This window comes from Arachis stenosperma, chromosome 5 (assembly GCF_014773155.1).
Source record: "Arachis stenosperma cultivar V10309 chromosome 5, arast.V10309.gnm1.PFL2, whole genome shotgun sequence".
NCBI classification, from domain to species: Eukaryota; Viridiplantae; Streptophyta; class Magnoliopsida; order Fabales; family Fabaceae; genus Arachis; species Arachis stenosperma.
The window spans coordinates 21,041,418-21,067,752 of record NC_080381.1 but is presented as its reverse complement, the minus strand read 5'-3'; the positions used below and the strand labels follow the sequence as shown (position 1 = coordinate 21,067,752).

Sequence of the window (26,335 nt, the reverse complement as noted above, 5' to 3'; positions counted from 1 at the left end):
ATATCTGCTGATTTTGAGTCTTGTTATTGTCTCCTTTAATCCCCTCCTTTTCACCTGATGCATGCCCCCCTCCACTCTCCCTCTTATTGCTTCCGTCGGCATGGCCGGCTGCCTCGCTATGTGCCACCCTCGAAGACTCTCCCCCGCTCTTCCCGCTCTCCATTTCACATACTCTCATCTACTCTCTCGTATTCCAGTCAAACCGGTTTACTAAGTTTTAGTAATTAACTAATTTAAAATAATAAATAAAAAAGCAAATTTTATGGAAAAAGTTATATAATTTACATATAAATATTATTTTATTATATTCGATTAAATTACGAATAAATCTCGATTGAATATTTAAGTTTTTAACTTTACTTAGAATCTTAGTATAAGGTGTTCATGAGTCAGATTGGTTAGATTGGTTCGAATTTGGAGTAACATAAAAGCCGAACCAATTAAATTATAATTGATTCGAATTGGTTTGGTTTTATATTTTTTTTTGTGTACCTGAACTAAACTAAACTGATTAAGAACGAATTAATTCAGTTCGGATAATTGGATATCTAATGAAATAAAAATTAAAAAATTAAAAAATGAGAATTTTTTTAAAAAATAATGTAAATTTGTTAAATATGTAATATTAACTAACAAGTCAATAATATTTGAATAATAAAAAATATCCATAAATTCATAATTATAATAGAGTTAGATTAATTAGAATAAAAGTTATATATATATACTAAAAAAATAATCGAATTCATAAATAAGTTCGGTCGGATTTTTTTTTCCAAAACTAATACTTGAACCAACCATAATTAGGTATCATTGGATCGGCTCAATTATACTCATTATTCATTGGTCCCAAAACTAATTTAAATGGTTCGGTTCGAATTTATACGAATAATCGAGTTATCCGAATCTGTAAACACCCTAAAAATACTCAATATTTTGCTAGCATATTAAGCTGGTTGACGCTGTTGACTTTTTGATTAATTGAAATGGATAATGATTGAGTAATAAAGCTGGCAATGAATCCAATTAATAAGGGAAATATAGATTATGATGAGGATCACAAGCACATGGCTTAATTGACAATTAACAATGGTATCCACAAGCTAAGGCAGGCACAATGATAACTTTAAGCACACTGCTATAATCTTCTTTCCTTGTTTAGCATACAAGGTACTATTCTAGTTGATGTTACACCCTAACCAAGCTTAGATGCTTTTAAGACACCGTACTTGAAGCCCCACATGATTTTCATCTTACTCCATTAATTTCGTTTCGGCCCATCAACCTTATTAGACTATTAGTTGATGAACATGTGACACATGGATATATAAATATATATTCGTACACACACATTATTTTGGTTACTCTTTGAGGATTGAATTGAAGCTTAGGTAATGTGATATCTACCTCTCTTTTTTTTTGGACTTGGTGATATCTACCTCTCTTAATTCTCACTTTCCTCCTACAAACAGCACAACCCTCACCATTCACCAACCACATTCATTCACAGTAGTTCACAAGCCCAACTACAACGTATCTTTGAAATATAGGAATGAAGAAGTAGGAACTAGGAACCCCATTGTGGACAAGGCACTCTATATTGGTCCCATCCCCATATCACAAAAGATCATGAATCAGATATTGTGTTTTTTCCCCTTAGATTGTGGCTTTTCAAGCTGAAGCATAAGCTGTTTGGTCAATTTTTGAAGGAAGCTAAATGACTTAGGAGAGAGGTTGGTTTTGTACTTTTGTGTTTGGAAAGAATAATGCCAAATTATTTGTTAACCTAACATAAACTGCTATATATTCGTCCATTTTTTTCACCATCACCCACAAGCACCAACATTCAACGCCTAATAATAATAATAATAATAATAATAATAATATTGTGATAAGATAACACTTAGTTGCAGGTAATTTTATATGAAATTGATAGTTGAGAGTCGTTAACGATTCTCAACTATCAACTTCACATGAAGTTAACTGAGTATTCACCTTGTGGGTGATAAAGATATTAAGTTTTTTTATAAAAAAAAATTGATTAGATATAAATATTACATTAAAGTTGTTCTTAATAATAATCCTTAGTCTTACAACTTATTTGTATAAATTCTTGAATCATGAGAATTAGGCAAAGCCCTGTATTAAGGGACAACTTAGTGTTGGTAATGGAAGAATGAGAACATTGATCTTGAATCTATGCAGCTCACAAGATCGTCTTCTTGTTGATGTGGTCAAATAGCAAAGCCCCTCCATTATTGTCACACGCTAATTAAATAACTAATAATGTTGGTTGGACCAATCTTTCGACTATAATTCACACTTTATTTTATTTTTACTTCAAAAAATGCATAACTAAAACCCTTTCAACAATATAATGATTGTAACCAATTCTTGTTAGTTCCATTAGTTTAATTTATCCTAAAGAAATTTAAAGCATTTTTTTGGAAATGGGTTGTCAGTGTCTATTATTTAAGTATGAATCATAATAGCTAAAATTTCGATTTAACTCTTAAAATCTTTGGAGGAGGGGGTGTCTATTATTTAAGTATGAATCATAATAACTAAAATCTGGATTTAACTCTTAAAATCTTTCGATATTACAATTTTAAATGAGTCTATTGATTTTACGAAATTTGTACTAAGTCTAACAATTTTATGATTTAAATCTTGTTAAGATTTTATATTTATTTTTTCGATTTTATGTAAAATCTCAATTTTCCCTACCTTGATATCAATTATGAAAGCTTGCGTGTACACATACACTGAAGGGAAGGAATCAAATCTCACATATTGAAGAAATTATAATTATTGCAATCAAGTAGCGCCAATAAAACTATTTTTATTAAAATTGATATGATTTATACGGGAAAAGAAAGAGGAACACAGGGTAGCACTTCAATTCAGAAGATCGAAATCAAGCGTGATGGACAATGATCAAAAGGACCACATCACCAGAAAATGGGTTCCGTGTTCATGGCTGATTAGGACCAATCAGGATGCCTACAAAGACACATGTTTTCGACTAAATCCCCATTTTAGTCTCTAAAATTCACGCGATTACTCATTTTGGTCCTCGAAATTAAAAATTACCTATACTGGTCCTCTAGATTTAAGTTTGGGCACCAATATGGTCCCTCGACTCTTTCCAGTGATGATTAGGTAAATGGAGTGCTGAGATGATACTTTTCCTGTCATGTTGGACGCGGTAACGGTTAGCTGACATAGCGAGAGTTATATTTGTATCCAATTTAGTCCCTGAAATTCTAATTATCTTATTATTTATCTGAGTTATAATGACAAAGTTTTAATAAGGGGGACTAAATTGGATACAAATACAACTCTCGCCACATTAACTAGCCGTTATAGCGTTCAACGTGACAGGAAGGGTGTCATCTCAGCACTCTATTTGCCTAATCATCACCGGAAAGAGTCGAGGGACCATATTGGTGCCAAAACTTGAATCTGGAGGATCAGTATAAGTAATTTTGAATTTGGGAGACCAAAATAAGTAATCGCGTGAATCTCAGGGACCAAAATGGGAATTTAGTCCATGTTTTCATATAGGCCAATCAATAAAGAGGAAGGAAAAATTAAGATCCCACACTAAACATTTGATGTCAAAGGTTTTTCTATTTTTGTCAAGATGTGATGTCCAGTTAAGATTTTTTGCTGTTCACAAACCATGAATTCAATGGCCCATTAGCCCAATATATGATTTTTTTATTATCGTTGTTTTTATTAGCCTGTAAATGCTGTTAAAATTAAGGTTGCGAAAATCGGATCGGTTATTGAAACAGTCAGGTGATAGATTTAATGGTTTAATGGTTCAATTGAGGTTCAACCAGAGTTGAACCGGTTTCATTAAATATATAATAAAATTATTAATAAAACTCCAACTCTCCAATATGTGAATTTCTGTAAGTCAATCAAGTCTCCTTGCAAAACATCCAAAACATGTACCCAATCTAAAAATCATAAACATAATTCAACCAAATCATATGAAGCCATATAGCAAATTCAATACAGAATTGTGGCAATGCTTTTATTTTGAATCAATAACATCAAAACAACAATTCACCAAAACAAATACAACAAGTTGAATTTGAAAATCAATCTCAGTCGAATTAATAAATTAAACAATTGAATTTGTGACTCAATCTCAGCAGAATTAATTCAATATGAACAAACTGAATTCAAATAAAAATTCAAAACATTAATATCTCAAAATTCAGCAGAATCATCAATAATACATCATATGCATGTTCAGAATAAATTTCAAATTTCAGAGGGATAGAGTCAGGAAAACAAAATCAGGGAGAGTTAGAAACTGAGACTTGAGACCTGAGAGGGTTCAGGCTTGAATCAGAGAAGAAGAAACTTGAGAACTGAGAACTGATATCTGAGACCTGAGAGGATTGAAGTAGAGACCAAGACATGAGACACGATGAAAGGTAGTCGCTTTGACTTCGAGACTCCACGCGAAGAAGAAAAGCAACGACGGTGAGACACGGTTCGGAGCATAGAAGCAGAAACAACGCCAACGAGGAAGGGCGAAGGAGGAACAACGAGGAGGGGAGAGCGACGACGACCCACGGCGAGGAGCAGTGAAGCAGCGCAACCCACGGCGACAAAGCAAGCTCGGACAGAGAGGGTGACAAGTAGAGAAGGGGTCGGCGATGAGTTTAAGCTCTGAAATGAGATGGTGGGTGGTGGCTATTCTTGGAATTCGAAGAGATGAGAGGATTATGGGTGGGACTAGGGTTTTTTGGTGGGTATGAGTGAGAGAGAGAGACAGAAAGGGGTGGGTGGGGATTGGGGCCTTTCTTTTGATTCAGCTTGTTTACGTTCGTTTGGCCTTTCTTTTCTATTTTTTTTCACCTTCAAAACGACGCCGTTTGGTAGTTTAATTTTTAAACCAAAAACCATTAAAAAACTAGATGGTTCTCCCAATTCACCGGTTAACCGTCGATTCGACCAGTTTTCTCACTGATTTTTTATTAGGCGGTTTTTGATCTTACCCAGACCGACTAGGTGATCGGTTCCCAATTTTTTCGATTGAACCGGCCGGTCCAATTTAATTTTCAGAACCATGGTTAAAATTGAACCAATTGCAACATAATGGTCATTCATTAAATGCGCTATGGAAGATATAAGTGACTATGAGATTAAGAGAGCCGTCTTTAATACGAGTGGTATGAAAGCACCAGATCCAGATGGCCTTAATGGTAGATTTCACCAAAAATACTGAAAAACTATTAAGGGAAAGGTTTGTGAAGTGGTGAAAAAATTTTTTGTTGAAGGAATTATACCAGATCAAATTAGTGAAACCACTCTTGTCTCCATTCCTAAGATTAAAAATTTTGAAAACCTTAATCATATTAGACCGATTAGTTGTTATAATTTTATTTATAAGATCATATATTGAATTTTGGTGTTAAGATTGAGAGGTTTTTTAGAAAAAATTGCATCCACAATAAGTGTTTGTGGGAGAAGACTTATTCAGAATAGCAAAATTATTATACAAGAGGCTTTTAATAGATTGGATAGGAAAGGAAAAAATGTAGCAGATGTATTAACCATAAAACTTGATATGAATAAGATTTATAATAGATTTGAATGGTTTTTTTTTTTTGGAAGAGGTGCTCAAAGTCTTTAGTTTTAATGAGAAATGGGTTAAGCTGTTAATAAGTTGTGTGAAAAGTGCAAATTATAGGATTAAAATTAATGAAAAATTATCAAAAAAGATAATTTCATAAAGAGGGTTAAGACAAGGAGATCTTTTATCTCCCTATTTATTTATTATTGCTGTAGAAGTTTTTACTATCTTTATGAATGAGGCTCAGAATAAAAATTTAATCACCCATATTAAATTAGCTCTCATTAACTTATTTACTTTTTGCAAATAATTGTATTGTTTTTGCAGAGGCCAAAGAAAAGAAAGTATGTTGAGTTAAGAAATTAACTAAATTAATTAGTGATGACAAACATTATTTTTGGGCAAAATAAATAATTAGTATTAAGTGTCAATAATTATATGTTGCTAATTATTTATTATATGTTGCAGGCCAAAACTTAGTTCAGTAGCCCAAATTAGTATGAAAATAATATAGCAAGGCTAGTGAGTAAATAAATAAACAAAGCCCATGAGGAAACAAGGCTGAAAAATCAAAACAGGCAAAAAGAAGTAATCCGATCCAAACCCGTGTCCATCAATTCAAGTTGATCCAAGCTTCTCATACAATATTGAAGTCCTCATTTCCTCTCACTTGCTTTTACCAAAGCAACGTTCCTCTCCTCTCTAATCAAGTCAAATCAACTTCAGAAAAAGTAAGAGAGAGAGAGAGCTTCTTCACTAAGCTGTAACCAAAGAAGCAAGAGAGAGAGCGTTGAAGCTTGAAGCACAGAAGCTAAAATAGAAATTCCAAACCAAATCAAGCTTAAGAAAGGTAATCCATCTCGTCTTACATGCATCAGATCTTCATCCCTTCTTCCAAACTCTCTGCTCTATCCGAAAATGGCATTCAAGAGAAAAATTGATCTCTGCTCTTCACTGCTACAAATCCACGGTCACAAGAGATTCTTGGGGACCAAGTTGCATCTCTATGGTTCAGATTTGGTTGACCATTGGAAAACAATTTCGGTTACTCCTTCATGGTTTTCAGTCAAGTTTGAAAAGTCAGAAGCAAAAGTTCTACTTTGATGCTTGAGAAGAAAAAGTGAGCTTGTGGGTTGGTGAAGCTCAAGGCTCAAGGTGTTGACCTTGGAAGAAGAACCAAGGAACATGCAAGGAGATAAAAAGAAGCTTGCTGTTCATTCAGGAGCAAGGAGAGAAAACCAGAAGAGTGAGAACAGTGTTCTGTAAAGAAGTTCCTCTAATTGGATAATGCTTACTTTCAAAGAAGCATTCGGCCAATACTGAAGAACTGCATCTGAGGTTTGCGAAACTGGTTTTGCACATAGCAAAGAGGCTGTTGATGAAGTCAATCTCCTTCATGTTTTACTGATTGTAATGTACTTTTCTAAGCTTATCTTTCTGTAATTTCTTGAGAGAAAAGGCATTGTGAGAAAGCTTGAGAAAAAACCAAGAGTTGAAAAAGGCTGAGAGATACACTTGAGAGAAAAGCCTAGAGTTGTTTTCTGATTTCTTTAGGTGTGATTGTGTCTTGTATCTTGTACCTATAAGGTATCCCTTTCTTAGTTGGGTTAGCACTAAAAGGTATAGTTAGGTATTAGCATAGCCAATGTCAAGTTAGGTTAGAACTTGAGTGTGAAAGGATTGGGTCAATCCTGTGTTATTGGTGTATATAATACTGTTAACTATAGTGAAATTCTTCCATAGTTGTGGAGGAGACTGGATGTAGGTTGCATAGCACAAGGCAACCGAACCAGGATACTTGGTGGTGTTAGCTTTTCTCTTCTCTGCTGTGTTCTGTTTTCTGATTTCATGAGACAAAAATAAATTGTCTCATAAATTTCCACTACTCAGTTCGAACAGAATCAGAATTGCAAAGTTATTTTAAAAGGGTAATAACAGCAACTTAAAAGGAAGGCATAGATTCAACCCCCCTTCTCTAAGCCTACCACAACCTTCAAAGTATATAAGATTATTCAAATTCTAAACAATTATACTGAAGTTTCGAGTCAAAAAATAAATCTTCAAAAGTTAGGAATTTTCTTTGGCAACGCTATCTCAATTTAAACAAGGGTAAATATAGAAGAAATTTTGGAGATTTCGACTTGGGATAACCCAGGAAAATATCTTGGCTTACCATCTGTTTCGAGGGTAACCTGAAACTGTAGGTCGATCTCGGATGAGATCTTCTGTGCTGGTCGGAGCTGTTGTGTCCGACTTGTTGATGGTGGTCGGAGCCGCCGCGTCCGACTTGTAGATGGTGGCCAGAGCTGCCGCGTCCGACTTGTTGGACTGGTTGCACTGCTGATCCTTCGTCACCGGAGGGTGGGGGGTACCTGCAAGAGACTCCGATGCTTAAGTTAGCATGGGTATTAAACAGGTTTTATGTAGAATCAGAGTATGAGTTATACCTGGGTGCTCCAGTGTATTTATAATGGTGAGAAGTGACCTTCTTAGATAAGATAAGTTAGTTATCTTATCTTATCTTATCTTATCTTTGGGTGAGGTCAGCTTATCTTCAACGGAACCGCCTTTATCTTTCGGCTGCCTTTGGATTGGGCTGTGTTCCTTTGTTTGGGCCTTCTTGGGCCTCTGTGGCGTTTTGGCCAAGCTCTTTGAGAAGAGGTCGGATATTGGCCGAGCTCTTTGAGAAGAGGTCGGATATTGGCCGAGCTCTTTAAAAAGAGGTCGGATATTGGCCGAGCTCTTTAAGAAGAGGTCGGATAGCCTGACCTGGAGAGGTCGGTTGGCTTGTTGCTAAACATCCCAGGTCGGACATCTTGACCCAGGGTATGAACAGTGCCCCTGCTTGAGTTCGATCTTTTCGTGAGATCGTGTTTTTCAGAGCTTCGATCTCTTTGGAAGTCGTGCTCAAGCATCTGTCTGGCTTTGATTCTTCATTGCTTTGAAATCTTTTGCAGATTTTCTAGAGGTTTGGTACTTCACAGTCCGTCCTCTTTTGAGTAGTAGTGTGGGTTTTCTACCCTTGCCTTCTGGATCACGCCTTGCTTTTGTGTTGACAACCCTCTGCTTTGGTGAAGTTATCCTTGCGGCTTGATATCCGGACTCTTAGTGACTTGTCTGATGACTTTTTAGTGTTCTTTGTATAGAACCTTTTTAGTCTCGGATGACGTACGTAGCCCTGTTTGAGATTGTGCCTTCTTTGAGTGGAGTTGTATCCCTTTTAGCTAAGCACTTTTGAGCCTTAAGGTTTTTTCTTAACCTTTTGGCTTGTTCTTTTTTGTGATTGTACTTGCGCCTCTTCTTAGCTGACGTCGACCTGTACGAATTTGCCCCTGCTTGAGTTCGATCTTTCCGTGAGATCGTGCTCTCTTTGGGGGAAGTCGTACTCAAGCATCCTGACTTTGGTCGATCTTGAGTAGTTTTATCTTGTGCGAGTTTGGCATTGCCTTTTTTAGTTTGTTGAGAGGTCTTTTCAGCCTTCTTCCGACTTGTTTGTCTTCACTGTTCGGGCTTTTTAGTCATAATCCAACAACTTTTTAGGTATAGTTCCTGATGGGAAACCTTTTATAGTCTGTTTGGATGACTTTTTAGCGCCGTTTTGATTTGTGCTTTTGCCTTTTAAGTAGTGTCTTTTTTCAAGACTTCGTACCTTTTAGCAAAGCATTCCTGGCATTCCTCTGGCCGTTGCGAGATGTCTTTGTCCCCTTTGTGGATCTTTGTAGAGTGTCGGTATTTTGTTGTCCGACCTCTTTTGATCACTGCCGGTTTTGTCCACTTTCTGCTTGGTTGAGGTGGTCCTTGGGGCTAACTTGTCCGACGACTTTTTAGTGTTCTTTGGTAGAACCTTTTTAGTTGGTCTGAACAATTTTGATAGCCTTGTCATGGAGCCGTGGCTTTTTGGGCAAAGCTATGTCCCTTTTAGCGCATGCTTTTCGTTGGTCCAATTTCTCGTGTCGACGAGCTGTAGCTTTCGTTGGTCCGACTTCTTGTCGGTCCAAGCTGTGGTTTTCGTTGGTCCGACTTCTTCTTGTCGGTCCAAGCTGTAGCTTTTGTTGGTCCGACTTTTTCTTGTTGTTCCAAGCTGTAGCTTTGGGCCGACTTCTTCATGTCGGTCGCTTCTAAGTTATTTCTAGTAATCCTCTTTATTGGACCTCTGTCAGGTCTCTTTCAGGGATTACTTTTTATAACTTTTTATTTATGGGACGACTTCTTTACGTCAGTCCCTTCTCCAAGTTATTTTTGTAATCCTCTTTCTTGGACCTTTGTCAGATCTCTTTCAGGGATTACTTTTATAACTTGTCCGTTGTAGGAGACCGACTTCTTTATGTCGATCTCTTCTAAGTTATTTCGTAACCCTCTTTCTTGGACCTTTGTCAGGTCTCTTTTAGGGATTTGCTGATAACTTGGGTTGACTTGGTCCGACTTCTCAACGTCGGCCAGTCTTTAAGTTACTATTTTAGCAATCCGTAAGACCTCGTCAGGTTCTTTTTTGGATCACTTTCGATAACTTCTTACATTATTCTGTGTTCATCTTTGCCGATTTGTAGAAAGTGGTTGGCATCTCTAGCTCGTCCTTTGGGTGAATTGCGTTTTCACCTTTATCGGACGACTCATCTTTATCGTGGTCGTGCAGTGAAATTGTTTTTCACTTTCTGCCGACCTGTAGCTTTATAATCGGACGATGAACTCTGCTTTCACTTTTTTGCCGACCTTGTCAAAATCGGGCGATGAATTCTGGTTTCATCTTTGCCGAATTTTATCATGATCGGGCAGTGAATTTGGTTTTCACCCCGCCGACCTTGTCGTGATCCGGCAGTGAAATTTGCGTTTCAGATTAATGCGTCTTGGTATAGCAGTGAATTTTGTTTTCACTTTGTCGAAATCGAATGATGAATTCGGTTTTCATCGTGGTCGGGCGGTGAAGTTGGTTTTCACCTTGCCGACTTGTCGCTTTGTAATCGGACGATGAGTTTGGTTTTCATCTTGCCGACTTTGTCGTGATCGGGCGATGATTTTGGTGTTTCACCTTGCCGACCTGCCGTAGTCGGGCGTCTTGGTAGGAAACTTTTTAGGGAATCTGCAATCTTTTAAACAATAATATAAAGATAAGAGTGTGTACATGTTAGTACTTACCTTTCTAGGTCGGCAATCTTTTTGGATCTCGGCCTGGCGCCCTTTTTAGATTGCAGGCATGCCATGACCTTGGTAGCTCTTGCCCTTCAAGTTCGGGCAGTCTGTAGCAACCTTTCCCCAGTTCGTCTAAACAACTTGGTATGGTCCTTTCCAGTTGGGTGCTAGCTTTCCTTCTCCAGGTCGAGTTGTTCCGATATCATTTCGGATTAGGATAAGGTTGTTGTTGGCAAAGCTTCGCTGTACTACCTTCTGATTGTATCTTGAGGCCATTCGACGTTTTAACGCCTCTTCCTTGATCGGAGCTCTCTCTCGGACTCTTGGAAGTAGGTCGAGTTCTTTCCTTTGGATTTGGGAGTTGACCTCTTCATTGTAGAAGATCATTCTTGGGGGATCCTTCTTCGATCTCTACTGGGATCATTGCCTCCATTTCGTAAATCAATCGGAAGGGTGATTCCCCCGTGGTGAAGTGTGGAGTTGTCCGATATGCCCATAGGACTTGTGGGAGCTCTTCAGCCCAAGCTCCCTTTGTGTCCTTTAGTCTCCGTTTTAACCTAGCTAGTATGACTTTGTTGGCAGCTTCTGCTTGTCCATTGGCTTGTGGGTGTTCTACGGATGTGAATTGGTGCTTTATTTTCAAGTTAGCCACTCTTTTCTTGAAACCTGTGTCCGTGAATTGAGTGTCATTGTTTGTGGTGATGGAGTAAGAAACCCCAAACCTTGTAATAATGTTCTTGTACAAGAATTTCTGACTTCTTTGAGCAGTGGCATTAGCTAGGGGCTCTGCCTCAATCCATTTTGTGAAGTAATCCACCCCTACAATGAGGAACTTGACTTGTCCCGATCCTTGGAAAAATAGTCCGAGGAGGTCGAGTCCCCTCTTTGCGAACGGCCAAGGTGATGTTACACTGATGAGCTCCTCTGGTGGGGCAATGTGGAAGTTGGCATGCTTTTTGATGTAAAGCTTTGACTTTGTATTTGGGTTTTTGCTCTGTTGTTGCCTCCAAAGGGTGCCCTTGGACTTTTGTGTGAGTCCTGGGGTTTCCCTTTTACTGCCACGTCTGTCACTTTATGTTTTACTGTTATTGTCCGAGTTGTTTCCTTATTTGCCTGAGTTGTTTGGTAGTAATTCCATAGTCGACCTATGTCTTTGAGATGTCTACTAAGATCCCGGACAGCGTGTCTGATTAGCTGGATTTTATAGTTTAAATGCGTGTTACTGTGGCTGACCCTGAGTACATCCCTTATACCGCCTTCGAGACCGATTTGTTGTGGTCTTGTAATGTAGCTCGGATGAGGCTTCTGTTATTGCCCCTTGGTTGGCTAGTTTTGAAAATGCATCAGCTCGGGCATTCTGCTCTCAAGGTATGTGTCGGACCTCATATCCCCGAATTGTCCGAGCTGTTGGTGCTGGCTGGTTTTGAAAATGCATAAGCTCGGGCATTCTATGTGTCGGACTTCATTTTTCTCCGATTTGTCCGAGTTGTTGGTGCTGGCTGCATTAGCTCGGGCATTCTATGTGTCAGACTTCATTTTCCCCGATTTGTCCGAGCTATTTTCTGTTTTTGTCCAGAGTCCCCTGAATTGTCCGAGAAGTTCTCTGGTTTTGTCCAAGGTCTCCCGAATTATCCGAGCTGTCCTCTGTAGGATTCTTCCAGCTAAGTTTGTTTTCTGCAGGATGCCCTTTATTGGCTGGTTGGTTGGAACTCTGATAGTGTGAGCTTGAAAGTATGGGTGGAGTCGTCGAGAGGTGAGTATGAGGGTGTAGGCGAACTTTTTCTATCTGTTTGATAGGTTAGTTCGGTCCCTTGTAAAGCTTTGCTGATGAAGTAGACGGGTTGTTTCCCACTTTCGTCTTCTCTGACTAGTGCTGAGGCTATTGCCTGACTTCCCACTGCGAGGTATAATGAGTTCTTCACTTTCCCGTGGTCTGGAAAGGATGGGTGGTTGCCCCAAGAATTTTGAAATCTCGGAAGGCTTGTTCGTACTCCGTTGTCCTTTTCAACTCGTCCGACCTCCTTGGTGTGAGGTGGACGTTCAACTCGTCCGACCTCTTTGGTGTGAGGTAGATGTTTAACTCGTTCGACCTCTTTGGTATGAGGTGGACCTTCAACTCGTCCGACCTCTTGGTTGTGAGGTGGACCTTCAACTTGTCCGACCTCTTTGGTGTGAGGTGGACCTTCAATTCGCCCGACATCTTCGGTGTGAGGTGGACCTTCAACTTGTCCGACCTCTTTGGTGTGAGGTGGAGCTTAAACTCGCCCGACATCTTCAGTGTGAGGTGGATCTTCAACTTGTCCGACCTCTTCGGTGTGAGGTAGACCTTAACTCGCCCGACCTCTTCGGTGTGAGGTGGACCTTCACCTTGTCCGACCTCTTTGTTGTGAGATGGACCTTCAACTTGTCCGACCTCTTTGTTGTGAGGTGGACCTTAACTCGCCCGACCTCTTCCGTGTGAGGTGGACCTTCAACTCGTCCGACCTCTTTGGTGTGAGGTGGACCTTCAACTCGCCCGACCTCTTCGGTGTGAGGTGGACCTTCAACTTGCCCAATTCTTTGTTATGAGGTGGGCCTTCAACTCGTCCGACCTCTCTCTCCTTTTTGCTTTTGATTGGGCGAGGTGGTGGGATCTTCTCCAATTGATCTTCTCTTTTCTTGGACTCTTTATCCTTGTCCCGTGGTGGGTTAGGAGAATTCGGTTTTTTAGCTTTCTCCTAGTCGAGAGTTCTCTTCCATGTTGATGTATTTCTGTTCCCGTTCCTGTACCTCGTTCAGAGATGTTGGGTGCTTCTTGGATATTGAGTGGCTGAGAGGTCCTTCTCTTAGGCCATTGATGAGTCCCATGATGGCCGCTTTTGTTGGAAGACTTTGTATGTCAAGGCATGCGTTGTTGAATCTTTCCATGTAGCTGTGAAGGCTTTTCTGATCTCCTTGTTTAATTCCCAGCAAGCTTGAAGTGTGTTTGGCTTTATCCTTCTGGATGGAGAACCTGGCGAGGAATCTTCTTAACAAGGTCGTCAAACTTGTGATGGATCTTGGAGACAAACTGTCGAAGCACCATATTGCTGTCTTCGTTAGAGTAGTCGGGAAGACTTTGCATCGAATGGCGTCCGATGTGTCGGTGAGGTACATTCTTCTGAAATTACTGAGATGATGGCTTGGATCCAATGTGCCGCCGTACGGGATCATGTCGGGAGCCTTGAAGTCCTTTGGGACTTTAGCTTTCATGATATCTTTGGTGAATGGGTCTTGATCTTTGTAGGGGTTGTCTTCGTGACCGGATCGAGTTGTTTTGGCCTTGAGATCTGCTTCGAGTTTTAGGAGCTTGTCCTTTAACTCGTGGCATCACCTAACTTCCCTTCGTAGGTCTCTCTCAGCTTCTTGTTGATGTTCCACCTTTTTTTCGAGTTGCTTTAAGCGATCTTGAAGTGCCTCCATAGCCTCCTCTTTTGGCGAATTCTCGCCTTTGGTGGGTTGAAGAGTATCTTTTGGTGTAGTATCTGCGTCTTTGTGCGGTGTTCTATCCTCTAGATCTGAATCATGGTCGTTGTCATGGTTGTCCGCCATGGTGATGGGATGACTTCCAGGTTCCCCGGCAACGGCGCCAATGTTTCGAGGGTAACCTGAAACTGTAGGTCGATCTCGGATGAGATCTTCTGTGCTGGTCGGAGATGTTGTGTCCGACTTGTTGATGGTGGTCGGAGCCGCCGCGTCCGACTTGTAGATGGTGGCCAGAGCTGCCGCGTCCGACTTGTTGGACTGGTTGCACTGCTGATCCTTCGTCACCGGAGGGTGGGGGGTACCTGCAAGAGACTCCGATGCTTAAGTTAGCATGGGTATTAAACAGGTTTTATGTAGAATCAGAGTATGAGTTATACTTGGGTGCTCCAGTGTATTTATAATGGTGAGAAGTGACCTTCTTAGATAAGATAAGTTAGTTATCTTATCTTATCTTATCTTATCTTTGGGTGAGGTCAGCTTATCTTCAACGGAACCGCCTTTATCTTTCGGCTGCCTTTGGATTGGGCTGTGTTCCTTCGTTTGGGCCTTCTTGGGCCTCTGTGGCGTTTTGGCCAAGCTCTTTGAGAAGAGGTCGGATATTGGCCGAGCTCTTTGAGAAGAGGTCGGATATTGGCCGAGCTCTTTAAAAAGAGGTCGGATATTGGCCGAGCTCTTTAAGAAGAGGTCGGATAGCCTGACCTGGAGAGGTCGGTTGGCTTGTTGCTAAACATCCCAGGTCGGACATCTTGACCCAGGGTATGAACACCATCCAAATGGGACAGGTCAAAAAATCAAGCCTCAGCATAGATAAAAGAGAAAATTGATAACAAAATTGATGGTTGAAAAAAAAACCTCTTGAATCAAGAAGAAAAAGAGGTATTGATCAAGACAGTAATACAGGCGATTCTGACATACGCTATGAGCGTAGTAAAATTTTGCAAGAACTTTTGCAATAGATTTAACACAAAAATTGCTAAATTCTGGTGGGAAATTCAAGGAAAAAGAAGAGGCATATACTAGAAGAGTTGGGAGAAAATAATCACAGCGAAAGAGGATGCAGGATTAAGTTTTAAGAATTTTGAAATACAGAATCTAGCCCATCTAGCTAAATAGGCATCGAGATTAATCAATAACCTAGAAATAACATGAGTAAAAATTCTAAAACCATTTTTACCTTTTTAATGGCAATTTTTCAGTAGCCAAAAAGAGCAGAAAGGTTTCGTATTGGAATAGTATTTTAAAAGGGAGAGATTTTTTTAAAAGAAAAGATTGATGGAGCATTGGTGATGGATCAGAGATTAATATACGAGACGAAAATTGGATTGAAGAAAAGGGGAGAATAGAGCACCCAATAGGAGATAGGAATATGAAGGTAAAAGAACTCCTAGCAGAAGGAGAGGGATAGGATATGAGAAAAATTTAGAGCATTTTTTTAAATTGGGTTGGTGAGAGAATTATGAGGATACTAATAAGCCCAATAAATAAAAAAGATAATCTGATTGGGCCATATAAAGCAAACAGTGAAAATACGGTAAAAATTGGGTATCATCTAGCAAAGGAGGAAAAATCCAAATACAAAATCAGGCAACATCAAGTACAGCTCTAAAGAAGTTATGGAGAACAATATGGAAAATGCTTATACCTCAAAAATTAAAAATATTTTTTTGGGAGTTATCATAATATTTTCGCTATGAATTATAATTTGTTTATCTTACGGCCTGGTCCAAGAAAGAACTTGGGCCTACCCGACCCGAGTACCACCCGACCTCAACGGTCAGGTGACCCGAACCTGTCCGACCCGCGCATCCTTCCAGGACAGCTGGCCACCACAGCTGTACAAGGAAGCTTCGAAGAAGGTGGGTTCTGCCCTCCTGGGGCCCACACCTAACATGGTATATAAGGGAAGGGCCCTACCCTCCCTCGAGGTACGTCATACTTTCCACCTAACCTATTCCCCACCTGCACACTAGCTAACTAGAGCGTCGGAGTGTCTTTGCAGGTGGCACCCCCTCTTTCCTTCCATAACGAGAGCTCGGCTACCCGACAGATCCGAACCCAGCACGACCACGATTAAAGCGTTCACATCCCCTCGAATATCCACCCGAATTGTCCGGTAACCGACCACCGAACATTGGCGCCGTCTGTGGGGACAGTTATGGAAGTTGTGCCGGGCCTTGGAGACCAAGGCCGAGCAGCCGGCGCAGAGGCGGCAGCCTCTGTCGCATCACCGGGAGGACGGCGAAGGTCCCCCTGGCAACACATCGAACCACGAACAAGGACGCGAGAGACGCGACTTTCGGAGGAACTGGTGGTGACAGCGCCCGAATAATGCAAGAGCTACGCCACAGAGTCCAGAATCTGGAACGACAACTAGCTGATCAGGAGCGCGATCGACGGACCACCGATCTTACTTACTCCCCGTCCCCAGAGAGCCGGGAGAGAGATTCCCACCGAAGTCACCCCCGGCACGCCTCCACTTCCAGAACGGAAGCGGAAAGCACCCGAGAAGACTCTCCCATCCCGAGAAGACAAAATGACACAATCATCTACTCCCGAGATAAGGAGACGTACCACACAGGACGAGATCGCGAAGGCGGGGAAGGAAGGCCTGTGAGGACGCGGCAACCCGTGATAATGGGCGCCACCCCGTTTCATCGGTCCATCCTTGAGGTCTGGTTGCCGAAGCACTTCGACAAACCGACGGACATGAGGTACGATGGAACCCAAGACCCTCTGGAACACCTCACAAATTTCGAGGCTAGAATGAATCTGGAGGGAGTAGGGGATGAGGTGAGGTGCCGGGCCTTCCCGGTCACCCTAGCTGGACCCGCGATCCGATGGTTTAACGGCCTCCCGCAGGGATCCATCTGTGGATTTTCGGACATCAGCCGCGCCTTCTTGGCTCAGTTCACAACGCGGATAGCAAAGGCAAAACACCTGATCAACCTGCTCGGGATAACCCAGAGACCCGGGGAGCCGACCAGAAAGTACCTGGATCGCTTTAACGATGAATGCTTGGAAATCGACGGCCTAACCGACTCGGTGGCCAGCCTTTGCCTGACGAACGGCCTCCTGAACGAGGACTTTCGAAAACACCTTACCACGAAACCGGTTTGGACGATGCACGAGATCCAAACGGTGGCTAAGGAATACATAAATGACGAAGAAGTCAGCCAGGTCGTGGCCGCCAATAAACGGCATTCCGGCTACAATCAACCTAGGCAACAGGGTAACAGAGAGAGACACAAAGAACAAGCCAAGGAGGGAGGACCGACCAAGGCACACAGATCATTTTCCCGGATCGAGAAGTTCACCAACTACACTCCACTCACTCTTCCCATTGTGGAAGTTTACCAGCAAATAGCCGAGAGAGGGATCTTGTCGAAGCCCCGACCACTCAAGGACCGAACGGGGGGGAACAAGAGCCTCTACTGTGACTACCACAAGGGCTACGGACACCAAACACAAGACAGATTTGACCTGAGGGATGCATTAGAGCAAGCAATAAGAGATGGCACACTCTCTGAGTTCTCCCATCTCATACGGGAGCCGAGGAGACGGCAACGTGACCAAGACAGCGAAGAGGCCAAGACCCCAGCGGCAAAGCGGCGACAAGAGCCAGAAGACAAAGACCACGGTCTCACGGTGATAAACGTAGTAACTGCCAAAAACTCCGCGCCGAGGTCTAGGTCAGCTCACAAGAAAGACGCCAAAATCCTAGCAGTCTCCTTCGCCCCAATGAGAAGTTCTAAGAGGCCCCCATGCGTCTCCTTTGGCCCCGAAGACCAATGGTTCGACGAGGCACCCGAGAACCCACCTATGGTCATCACGGCCAGGGTGGGAACCGGCCTCGTCAAACGGATCCTTGTCGACACGGGGGCAGACTCGAACATCATGTTTCGCAATGTGTTCGACGCTCTAGGATTAAGGGACGCCGACCTGTCATCGCACCAACACGGGGTCATCGGATTAGGTGACCACTTCATCAAGCCAGACGGAGTAATATCCCTGCCGATCTCTGTGGGACAGGCACAGGGCCGGAGATCGGCAATGGTCGAATTCGTGGTTCTCCGAGATTCCACAGCCTACAACATCATCTTAGGAAGAAAGACGATCAATGATGTTGAAGCGATAATCAACACGAAGCTTCTAGTCATGAAGTTTGTTACCGACGATGGGTCCGTAGGGTCCATAAGGGGAGATTTGGAAACGGTGGTCGCTTGCGACAATGCCAGCCTGTCCTTAAGGAAGAAATCTAAGGAAGCGTCGGGGGTGTTCCTAGCAGACCTAGACGCCAGGGTAGACGACAAGCCCAGGCCGAAACCAGAAGGGGACCTGGAAAGGTTCAGGGTCGGCGACACGGAGGAAAAGTTCACGTTCGTCAACAGGAACCTCCCACATGAATTGAAGGAGCCCCTGGTAGAAATGATCAGGGCCAATAGGGATCTGTTCGCCTGGACACCGGCCGACATGCCGGGCATAGACCCTGAAATTATGTCACATCACCTGGCCGTGAAGTCGTAGGCGCGCCCGGTAGCCCAGCGAAGGCGAAAGATGTTGCGGGAGAGGGCAGAGGAGATGGTCAGGCAGACGGCCAGCCTCCTAGAAGCAGGTTTCATACGAGAACTAGACTACTCGACGTGGCTCTCGAATGTAGTTCTAGTAAAGAAGCACAGTGGCAAATGGAGAATGTGCGTAGACTACTCCGACCTTAACAAGGCATGCCCAAAAGATTGTTTCCCCCTCCCCAACATAGATGCACTCGTCGACGCTGCGGCAAGTTACCGCTATTTGAGCTTCATGGACGCTTACTCCGGCTACAACCAGATACCGATGCACCGTCCCGACGAGGACAAGACGGCGTTTATAACGCCGGAAGGAACCTTCTGTTATAAGGTGATGCCGTTCGGGCTGAAAAACGCAGGAGCAACATACCAGAGGCTGATGAACAAGATATTCCACGACGTCATAGGCAAGACTGTAGAGGTCTATGTGGATGACATCCTCGCAAAGACAACGCGACCTGACGACCTCCTGAATGACTTGGCAAAGGTATTCGCCTCTCTCCGACAACATGGCATCAGACTCAATCCCTTCAAATGTGCCTTCGTTATGGAAGCGGGAAAGTTCCTAGGATTCATGATAACCCAAAGAGGGGTAGAAGCTAACCCGGAGAAATGCCAAGCGATCCTCCAGATGAAGAGCCCGGGTTGTATCAAGGACGTCCAGAGATTGGCAGGACGACTGACCTCGCTATCCCGTTTTCTCGGAGCCTCGGCAGCAAAGGCCCTGCCTTTCTTTAACCTCATGAAGAAAGGGATAGCGTTCGAATGGACGCCCGCGTGCGAGGAAGCTTTTAGGCATTTCAAGGAAATCCTGGCGGCACCCCCGGTTCTCGGGAAACCAAGGGTCGGGGAGCCGCTGTACCTGTACCTCGCCATAACAGGAGAAGCTCTGGCCGGGGTTCTGGTAAGAGAAGAAGAGAGGGCTCAACAACCGGTGTATTTCATGAGCAGAGCCTTACAAGGGGCAGAATTAAGGTACAGGAAACTGGAAAAACTAGCTCTAGCACTCTTGACCTCTTCACGGAGGTTAAAACAATACTTCCAAAGTCACCGGATAGTCGTAAGAACGGACCAAGGGATCCGACAAGTGCTCCAAAAACCCGACCTGGCGGGAAGGATGATGACTTGGTCCATCGAACTTTCCCAATATGACATACGGTACGAGCCCCGGCAAGCAATCAAGGCACAAGCAATGGCAGATTTTCTAGTAGAAGTAACGGGAGATCCAACCGAAGAAGCGAGCACACGATGGAAGCTCCACGTAGACGGAGCCTCCCACCAGACCTCAGGGGGCGCCGGAATCATTCTGGAAAGCTCGGCTGGGGTCGTATACGAGCAGTCGATCAAGTTTGAATTTCCCGTCTCGAACAACCAAGCAGAATACGAAGCCCTCATAGGGGGCTTAGCTCTAGCAAAGGAAGTCAGAGCAACGAGGTTGGAGATATGCAGCGATTCACAAGTCGTCACCTCCCAAGTAAACAGGAGCTATCAAGCCAGAGACGCATTATTGCAAAAATACTTGGAAAAGGTCAAGGATTTGAGCCAAAAGTTCGAAGAGGTCACGATCCACCACGTGCCCAGAGAAAGAAATACACGGGCAGATCTCCTATCAAAACTGGCCAGCACCAAGCCGGGAGAGGGTAACCGGTCTCTTATCCAAGGTATGACGAGGGAGCCGGCGATCACTCTACACCTATCAAGGCTAGGCCCCTCATGGATAGACCCCATCACCAACTTCTTAGAAAACGGCAAACTCCCCGATGACGAAAAGGATGCCGCGAAACTAAGAAGGGAAGCGGCCAAGTACGCGATCATCCAGGGACAGCTATTCAAGAAAGGACTCAACCAGCCCCTACTGAAATGCCTACACCCCGACCAGACGAGCTACGTCCTTAGGGAAGTCCACGAAGGTTGCTGCGGACATCACATTGGGGGCAAAGCCTTAGCAAGAAAGTTAATCCGAGCTGGATACTATTGGCCGTCGATGATGGCAGACTCTAAAGAATTCGTCAGAAAATGCGTCAAGTGTCAAGAGAACGCCAATTTTCACAGGGCACCAGCCTCCGAGTTAAGCCTGCTAACGTCCTCCCGACCATTCTCGCAATGGGGAGTCGATCTCTTGGGGCCCTTCCCAGTTGGTCCTGGGCAAGTCAAGTACCTCATAGTCGCCATTGATTACTACACCAAATGGATAGAAGCCGAGCCGCTGGCCAGCATATCCTCATCCAACTGCAGGAAATTCATGTGGAGGCAGGTGATAACGCAATTCGGGATTCCAGAGGTTGTTATCTCGGACAACGGCACACAGTTTACCGACAAGAAGTTCACGGAGTTCCTCACCGGCCTGGGTATAAGACAGAAGTTCTCCTCAGTAGAGCACCCCCAAACAAACGGATAGGTGGAGTCCGCGAACAAGATTATCCTGTTAGGGCTCAAGAAGCGATTGGATAATAAAAAAGGTGCTTGGGCCGACGAGCTAGCCTCGGTCCTCTGGTCTTACCGAACAACCGAACAATCCTCCACTAAGGAGACCCCTTTCCGACTGACATACGGGCTAGATGCGGTAATACCCGTGGCTACTTTTGAAAGGAGTGGAGGAAGCCGCGGAGAAGGACCTAATAGATGAAGCCAGAGAAATGGCCCATTTGGCGGAAACAGCGCTGAAGCAAAGAATGGCCCTGTGCTATAACACCAAAGTGCTCAAAAGGGAGTTTGAACCGAACGATCTCGTCCTAAGGCGTAACGACATCGGCTTACCGACCCCTGGAGTGGGCAAGCTGGCGGCAAACTGGGAAGGCCCCTATAGAATAAAAAAAGTAATGGGTAAAGGCGCTTTCAAGTTAGAAAGGCTCGATGGTAAAGAAGTCCCAAGAACGTGGAACGCAAACAACCTGAGAAGATTCTATTCCTAGTACATGAGGCGACATGCCGACCAATCAAGCTAAGTATTTCATTCATAGAATTGTACTATTCATCAGGAAATTGTACTTTTACGCAATTACCGAATAAGATATACTTGTGCAAATTTTATTTCTTTTGTTTCGTTCACTTTTTCTGGACAATCCACTACGCAAGCGAATTCCTCACAAATCGACAACAATGCGCGGCCCCGGGACTGATCACCCCGGTAGCCCATAAATCACCACAATAGCAAACGGCTACACTACAAAGCCACGACTTGGCCCCATAAACGGCAACTACAAACCAATAACGGTGAACATGAACAGCAACACTACCAGACGAATTAAAGTATTAATTGACAAAGCGGGCAAAAACCCAATAAAACAAACTGTTCACAAAAGCCAAAACAAACGGCCAACCAAAAGTTTCATACAAAACGAGAGGAATCACTTTTTGGGAACGTCAACAATCTTCCCGTCCTTGATCACCTTGAAGACTCCAATTGCCGACGTGTCAAAATCAGGAGCAACAATTTTGACCTGAGCATTAAGGGCCTCCTCGGTCGCCAGGATCGCACCCTTTCCCTGCTTGACGACGTCTTTGTACTTTGTTTTTAACGCTGCCAGTTCAGCTTCCACAGCTTGCTTCTCCTTCTCCATCTCGGCCACCCGTTTTTGTGCCGCGCCGACCTAACTCTCTAAAGTCATTTCGTGCTCAACAAGACGTGAAACCGTGGCGTCCGACTCTTCCAACTTCTTCTCAGCAGTAGTGACCTTCTTCTCAGCAGCAGTAGCTTTCTTCTCGGCGGCGTCAAGCTTCTCATTAGATTGGGTCAGCTGCTTCCGGAGAGTCTCAACTTCGCGTTTAAGCTCATTATTAGCCTTTCTAGCAGATTCCAACCTCCCACGAAGAGATTCCATCCCGGACAGCTCGAACTCGGCTTTCCGAGCTATCACTGTGCCGTGCAAGAGAGTACGATACATCCACCTCGCTTGCCCGGCAAGGGATGACTCATGAAAATGCTCTTCAGTACCGGGAATCAGCTGAGAATCAATAAAGTTCCCGGCGTCGAAGTTCTTCTCCATTACAGTAAGAAACCCTCAGGACTGCTAGACATCTTCCTCTTCCTTTTGAAGCTAGGAACCTCCTCCACCTCGTCATCGGCAGCAGGGTTGGACGTCGAACCCCCAGTGTCGACCACCTCGCGGAAGGGGGAAACGTGAACCACCTTGTCACCTTGAACCGAGGCATCCTGAGCCGAGGTGCCGGTCTTTTCGACCGTAGCCCCTTGCTCGGAATGGGCCTTGTCCTCCGGGGGAGCAGCAGATTTCTCATTACCTCCCTCGTCGTCACTCGCGCACAGGAAGGTTTGGAACAAGTTAGGGAGACCCATTATCTCGGCAGACATTCCCACTGTAAAAAGAAAAAAGAAGTCCGTTAGTTGCAATGAGTTATTAGGAAAAGCAAGAAGCTAAAAGACAAAGCAAGCAAAGACTTCTCACAAATATAGTTCCGACCGGCCTCCCGGTCACCCATGAGGAGGTGAGGATTCACGTGATTCCTCCCAAAGATTGCCAGCAACACATCGGCAATCTTCCTGTCTACCGCAGACATGCCCTTATAGGATACTTTAACAAAGGCATTGGACCCTGCCCCGAAGCTCCAATAAGTCGGGATAAGGCGTGCCCCCTCCAACGACAACCAAAAGGGATGACGACCTTTGACAGGGCGGACCTTGAAATATTTATCCTTAAATCCGTGATAGGAATCCTCAAACAGACCAAAAATCCTCCGACCTTGGGCAGACCGGAAGGACATGAATCCCTTCTTATGTTTCCCTTCCTTCGAAGGGTTTGTAAGATTGAAAAAGAAAAGAAAAACATCTACAGACACCGGCAGCTCGAGATATTCACAAACCATCTCGAAACAGCGGATTGAAGCCCAGCTGTTCGGATGCAACTGCGACGGCGCCACGGAAACCCGACCTAGAAGCGCCATTTGGAAGGCGGAAAATGGAATACGGACCCCCACTTGGGTAAACATGGATTTGTAGAACCAAATCCAATCGGCAACTCGGGGAGCGTGGAAATTAAGCTCGTACAAGCGTTCATGAGGAGCCGGGACGAAGACGTCGTAATTGGCCTCCTCGTCGGTCCCTCCGCATAAGTACTCGTTTTGACGGAACTCGGTGAGCTCCTCCTCGCCCATTTGGTTGGGAGAGTCCCTTACGTTAGAAACAACCCAGGCGTAGGGGTCGTACGCCGCGGGAGAAGGGGAAGCCCGGGAGGCGGTGCGAGCCATACCTACATGGGGGGACCATCCAGTCAGTCTAAGAGGTCGGGTGCTCGGAGCGAATACAGAAGCTACCCCCACACTACTCCCCAACTAAGGCTAAACACAATTAAAAATGTAAAAGGTCCAAACAAAGTCACACTAAGAATGGCAACCCCCTCTTAGGACCTAAGATCAACCTTCATGCAAGATAAATATACGGCATGCACAAAAGAAGTAATGGCAGAAGCAAAAGAATGACAAAAAGATAAAGGAAGTTACCTGTGTTGATAACAAAAATCTGGAGAGAAAGCAGCAACAAACGCCCTGGAATTGATAAGGGAGAAGAGGATGGAGGTTGGCAGAATCGGAATTGGAAGAGATGATCACCAAATGAATCCCAAAAGCACTACTGAACAGTTTTAAAAACCACCACCAAAAGGAGCGCGAAAGTCGAAGGGCATATCAGTCTTTGCATAAAGGGTTTTAAACCCATTATGAGCATTTAATGCTCGACGCGAAAAACGAGGCAGTAACTGATCGCCCCAGCAACAAACAGGCACGCGCGAAAGGGGCACGTCCTCTCTACGGACGTCCGAATTGGCGACAACACAAGAGGTCAGGAATGTCGCGTCACCAACAGCCCGCGCGGCTGTTGCTCACACGTCGGGGGCACTGTTACGGCCTGGCCCAAGAAAGAACTTGGGCCTACCCGACCCGAGTACCACCCGACCTCAACGGTCAGGTGACCCGAACCTGTCCGACCCGCGCATCCTTCCAGGACAGCTGGCCGCCACAGCTGTACAAGGAAGCTTCGAAGAAGGTGGGTTCTGCCCTCCTGGGGCCCACACCTGACATGGTATATGAGGGAAGGGCCCTACCCTCCCTCGAGGTACGTCATACTTTCCACCTAACCTATTCCCCACCTGCACACTAGCTGACTAGAGCGTCGGAGTGTCTTTGCAGGTGGCACCCCCTCTTTCCTTCCACAACGAGAGCTCGGCTACCCGCCAGATCCGAACCCAGCACGACCACGATTGAAGCGTTCACATCCCCTCGAATATCCACCCGAATTGTCCGGTAACCAACCACCGAACAGTTTAAAAGGAAAATGGTGAAGAATCCTAGTTATCCTACTTACAACATTTGTCAAGAGGCAATAGAGACAGTAAAACACCGTTATTACTATGTCCATGGACTAGAGCAGTTTAGTATGGATCCCAGATTCAATGTTTGCTTACGCCAACTAATATGACATCTTTTGCAAAGTGGCTACTAACAATCATTAAAAGATTGAAGGCTGAAGATGGGTGTGAAATACAAGAGAGGATAAACAGTTTAGGATTTATAAATTGGTCTATATGAAAAGTTAGGAACTACAACAAATCAGCCCAAAAGCAACCATTATTATGGCAAGTATTAAAGAAGCAGAATTCAGGAAATCAATAAAACAGGAAGAAAAAGTAAAAGAAGCAAAAATTAAGAGAAACAAGAAGCAAATTACTTGGAGGCCACCACCGTATGATTGGATGAAAATCAATATAGATGAATCCTTCAATAGAGAGAATGGAGTGATAAGGAACAGTGATAGCAAGATTCTATCTGGACCAACAAGGGACTTCAAATAAGACAATATTAGACAACATGAATGGTCCTTTGAACAGAGCAGTGGGAGCAAGATCCCAGGAACGGAGCTATTGCAGTTAAATAAAAGATGAGGAGAAAGACCAAGAAGCTTCAAATTTGAGTAATTACTAATAGCATTGGAATATTCAGTGTCCGACTAGTGGGAATCAGAGTTTAGAAGAAGTATTTACCTGGTGTAGCAGAAGGAGATAAGCGGCGAAGCACGGTAGTGAGGAGTTATCCTTCATCCTCTGCGGCGGATCTTTCTTTCGGAAGTGATGCCAGCGGAGAGACCTTATCAGATTTGTTCAACCGCATCAAACCTTGATCCAGAACCGATGATCAATCGAAAGAGGAAACCACCATGGTCAGCTTGTGGCAGCCATGGAAGCACAGAGACAATGGAAGTCGGGTTTTGGGTCGGCTGAGTTGTTGTCCGAGTTCGGATAGGGTTTTCTAGGCTTAGCCCAAGAACAGACAAAAATGCCCATTCATTCACTTTGGGAACAAATCAACAGCTTTATATATCAAATCTAGTCTTAAAAAAATATATTAAGTTAAAAAAAAAAAAGAAGCATAGCTTTAGATTTAGAAAATTTCAAAAGTGAATTTCTTCGAGATAACAAAGATTATCTTTCAAGTGGTGAATTTTTGTTTGATCAAGATTTTAAAAAAATGAATTATGTTTGATATGTATTAAGCATCTTTCATTCATTCTTATTTTTTCACATGATATATTAAGAAC

At 43.8% G+C, this 26,335-nt stretch overlaps 1 protein-coding gene across 9 annotated transcripts; it reads right to left on the bottom strand.

Annotated features, from left to right (window-relative positions):
* Positions 1–763: 763 nt before the first annotated feature.
* On the bottom strand, positions 764–26,071 carry LOC130981825 (uncharacterized). Of its 9 annotated transcripts, XR_009087044.1 has the most exons (3): positions 25,782–26,071; positions 25,469–25,516; positions 764–2,265 (listed from the first exon to the last, which is right to left on the bottom strand). XR_009087044.1 is itself a non-coding variant. In XM_057905553.1 (2 exons), the coding sequence occupies exon 2, from the start codon at positions 23,992–23,994 to the stop codon at positions 23,131–23,133; it is 864 nt and encodes a 287-aa protein (XP_057761536.1). In that variant the 5' UTR covers positions 23,995–25,658; positions 25,782–26,071; the 3' UTR covers positions 23,114–23,130. The 9 variants fall into 9 exon arrangements, 4 of the variants coding, with proteins under 4 accessions (XP_057761536.1, XP_057761535.1, XP_057761537.1 ...); XR_009087041.1 differs by lacking the exon at positions 25,469–25,516; XR_009087040.1 differs by lacking the exons at positions 764–2,265; positions 25,469–25,516 and adding an exon at positions 2,274–6,357.
* Between the last annotated feature and the right edge of the window lie 264 nt (positions 26,072–26,335).

What these genes read in the sequence shown, in the direction of transcription:
- LOC130981825 (XM_057905553.1), bottom strand. Translation starts at nt 23,994, where the DNA reads ATGGCTCGCACCGCCTCCCGGGCTTCCCCTTCTCCCGCGGCGTACGAC.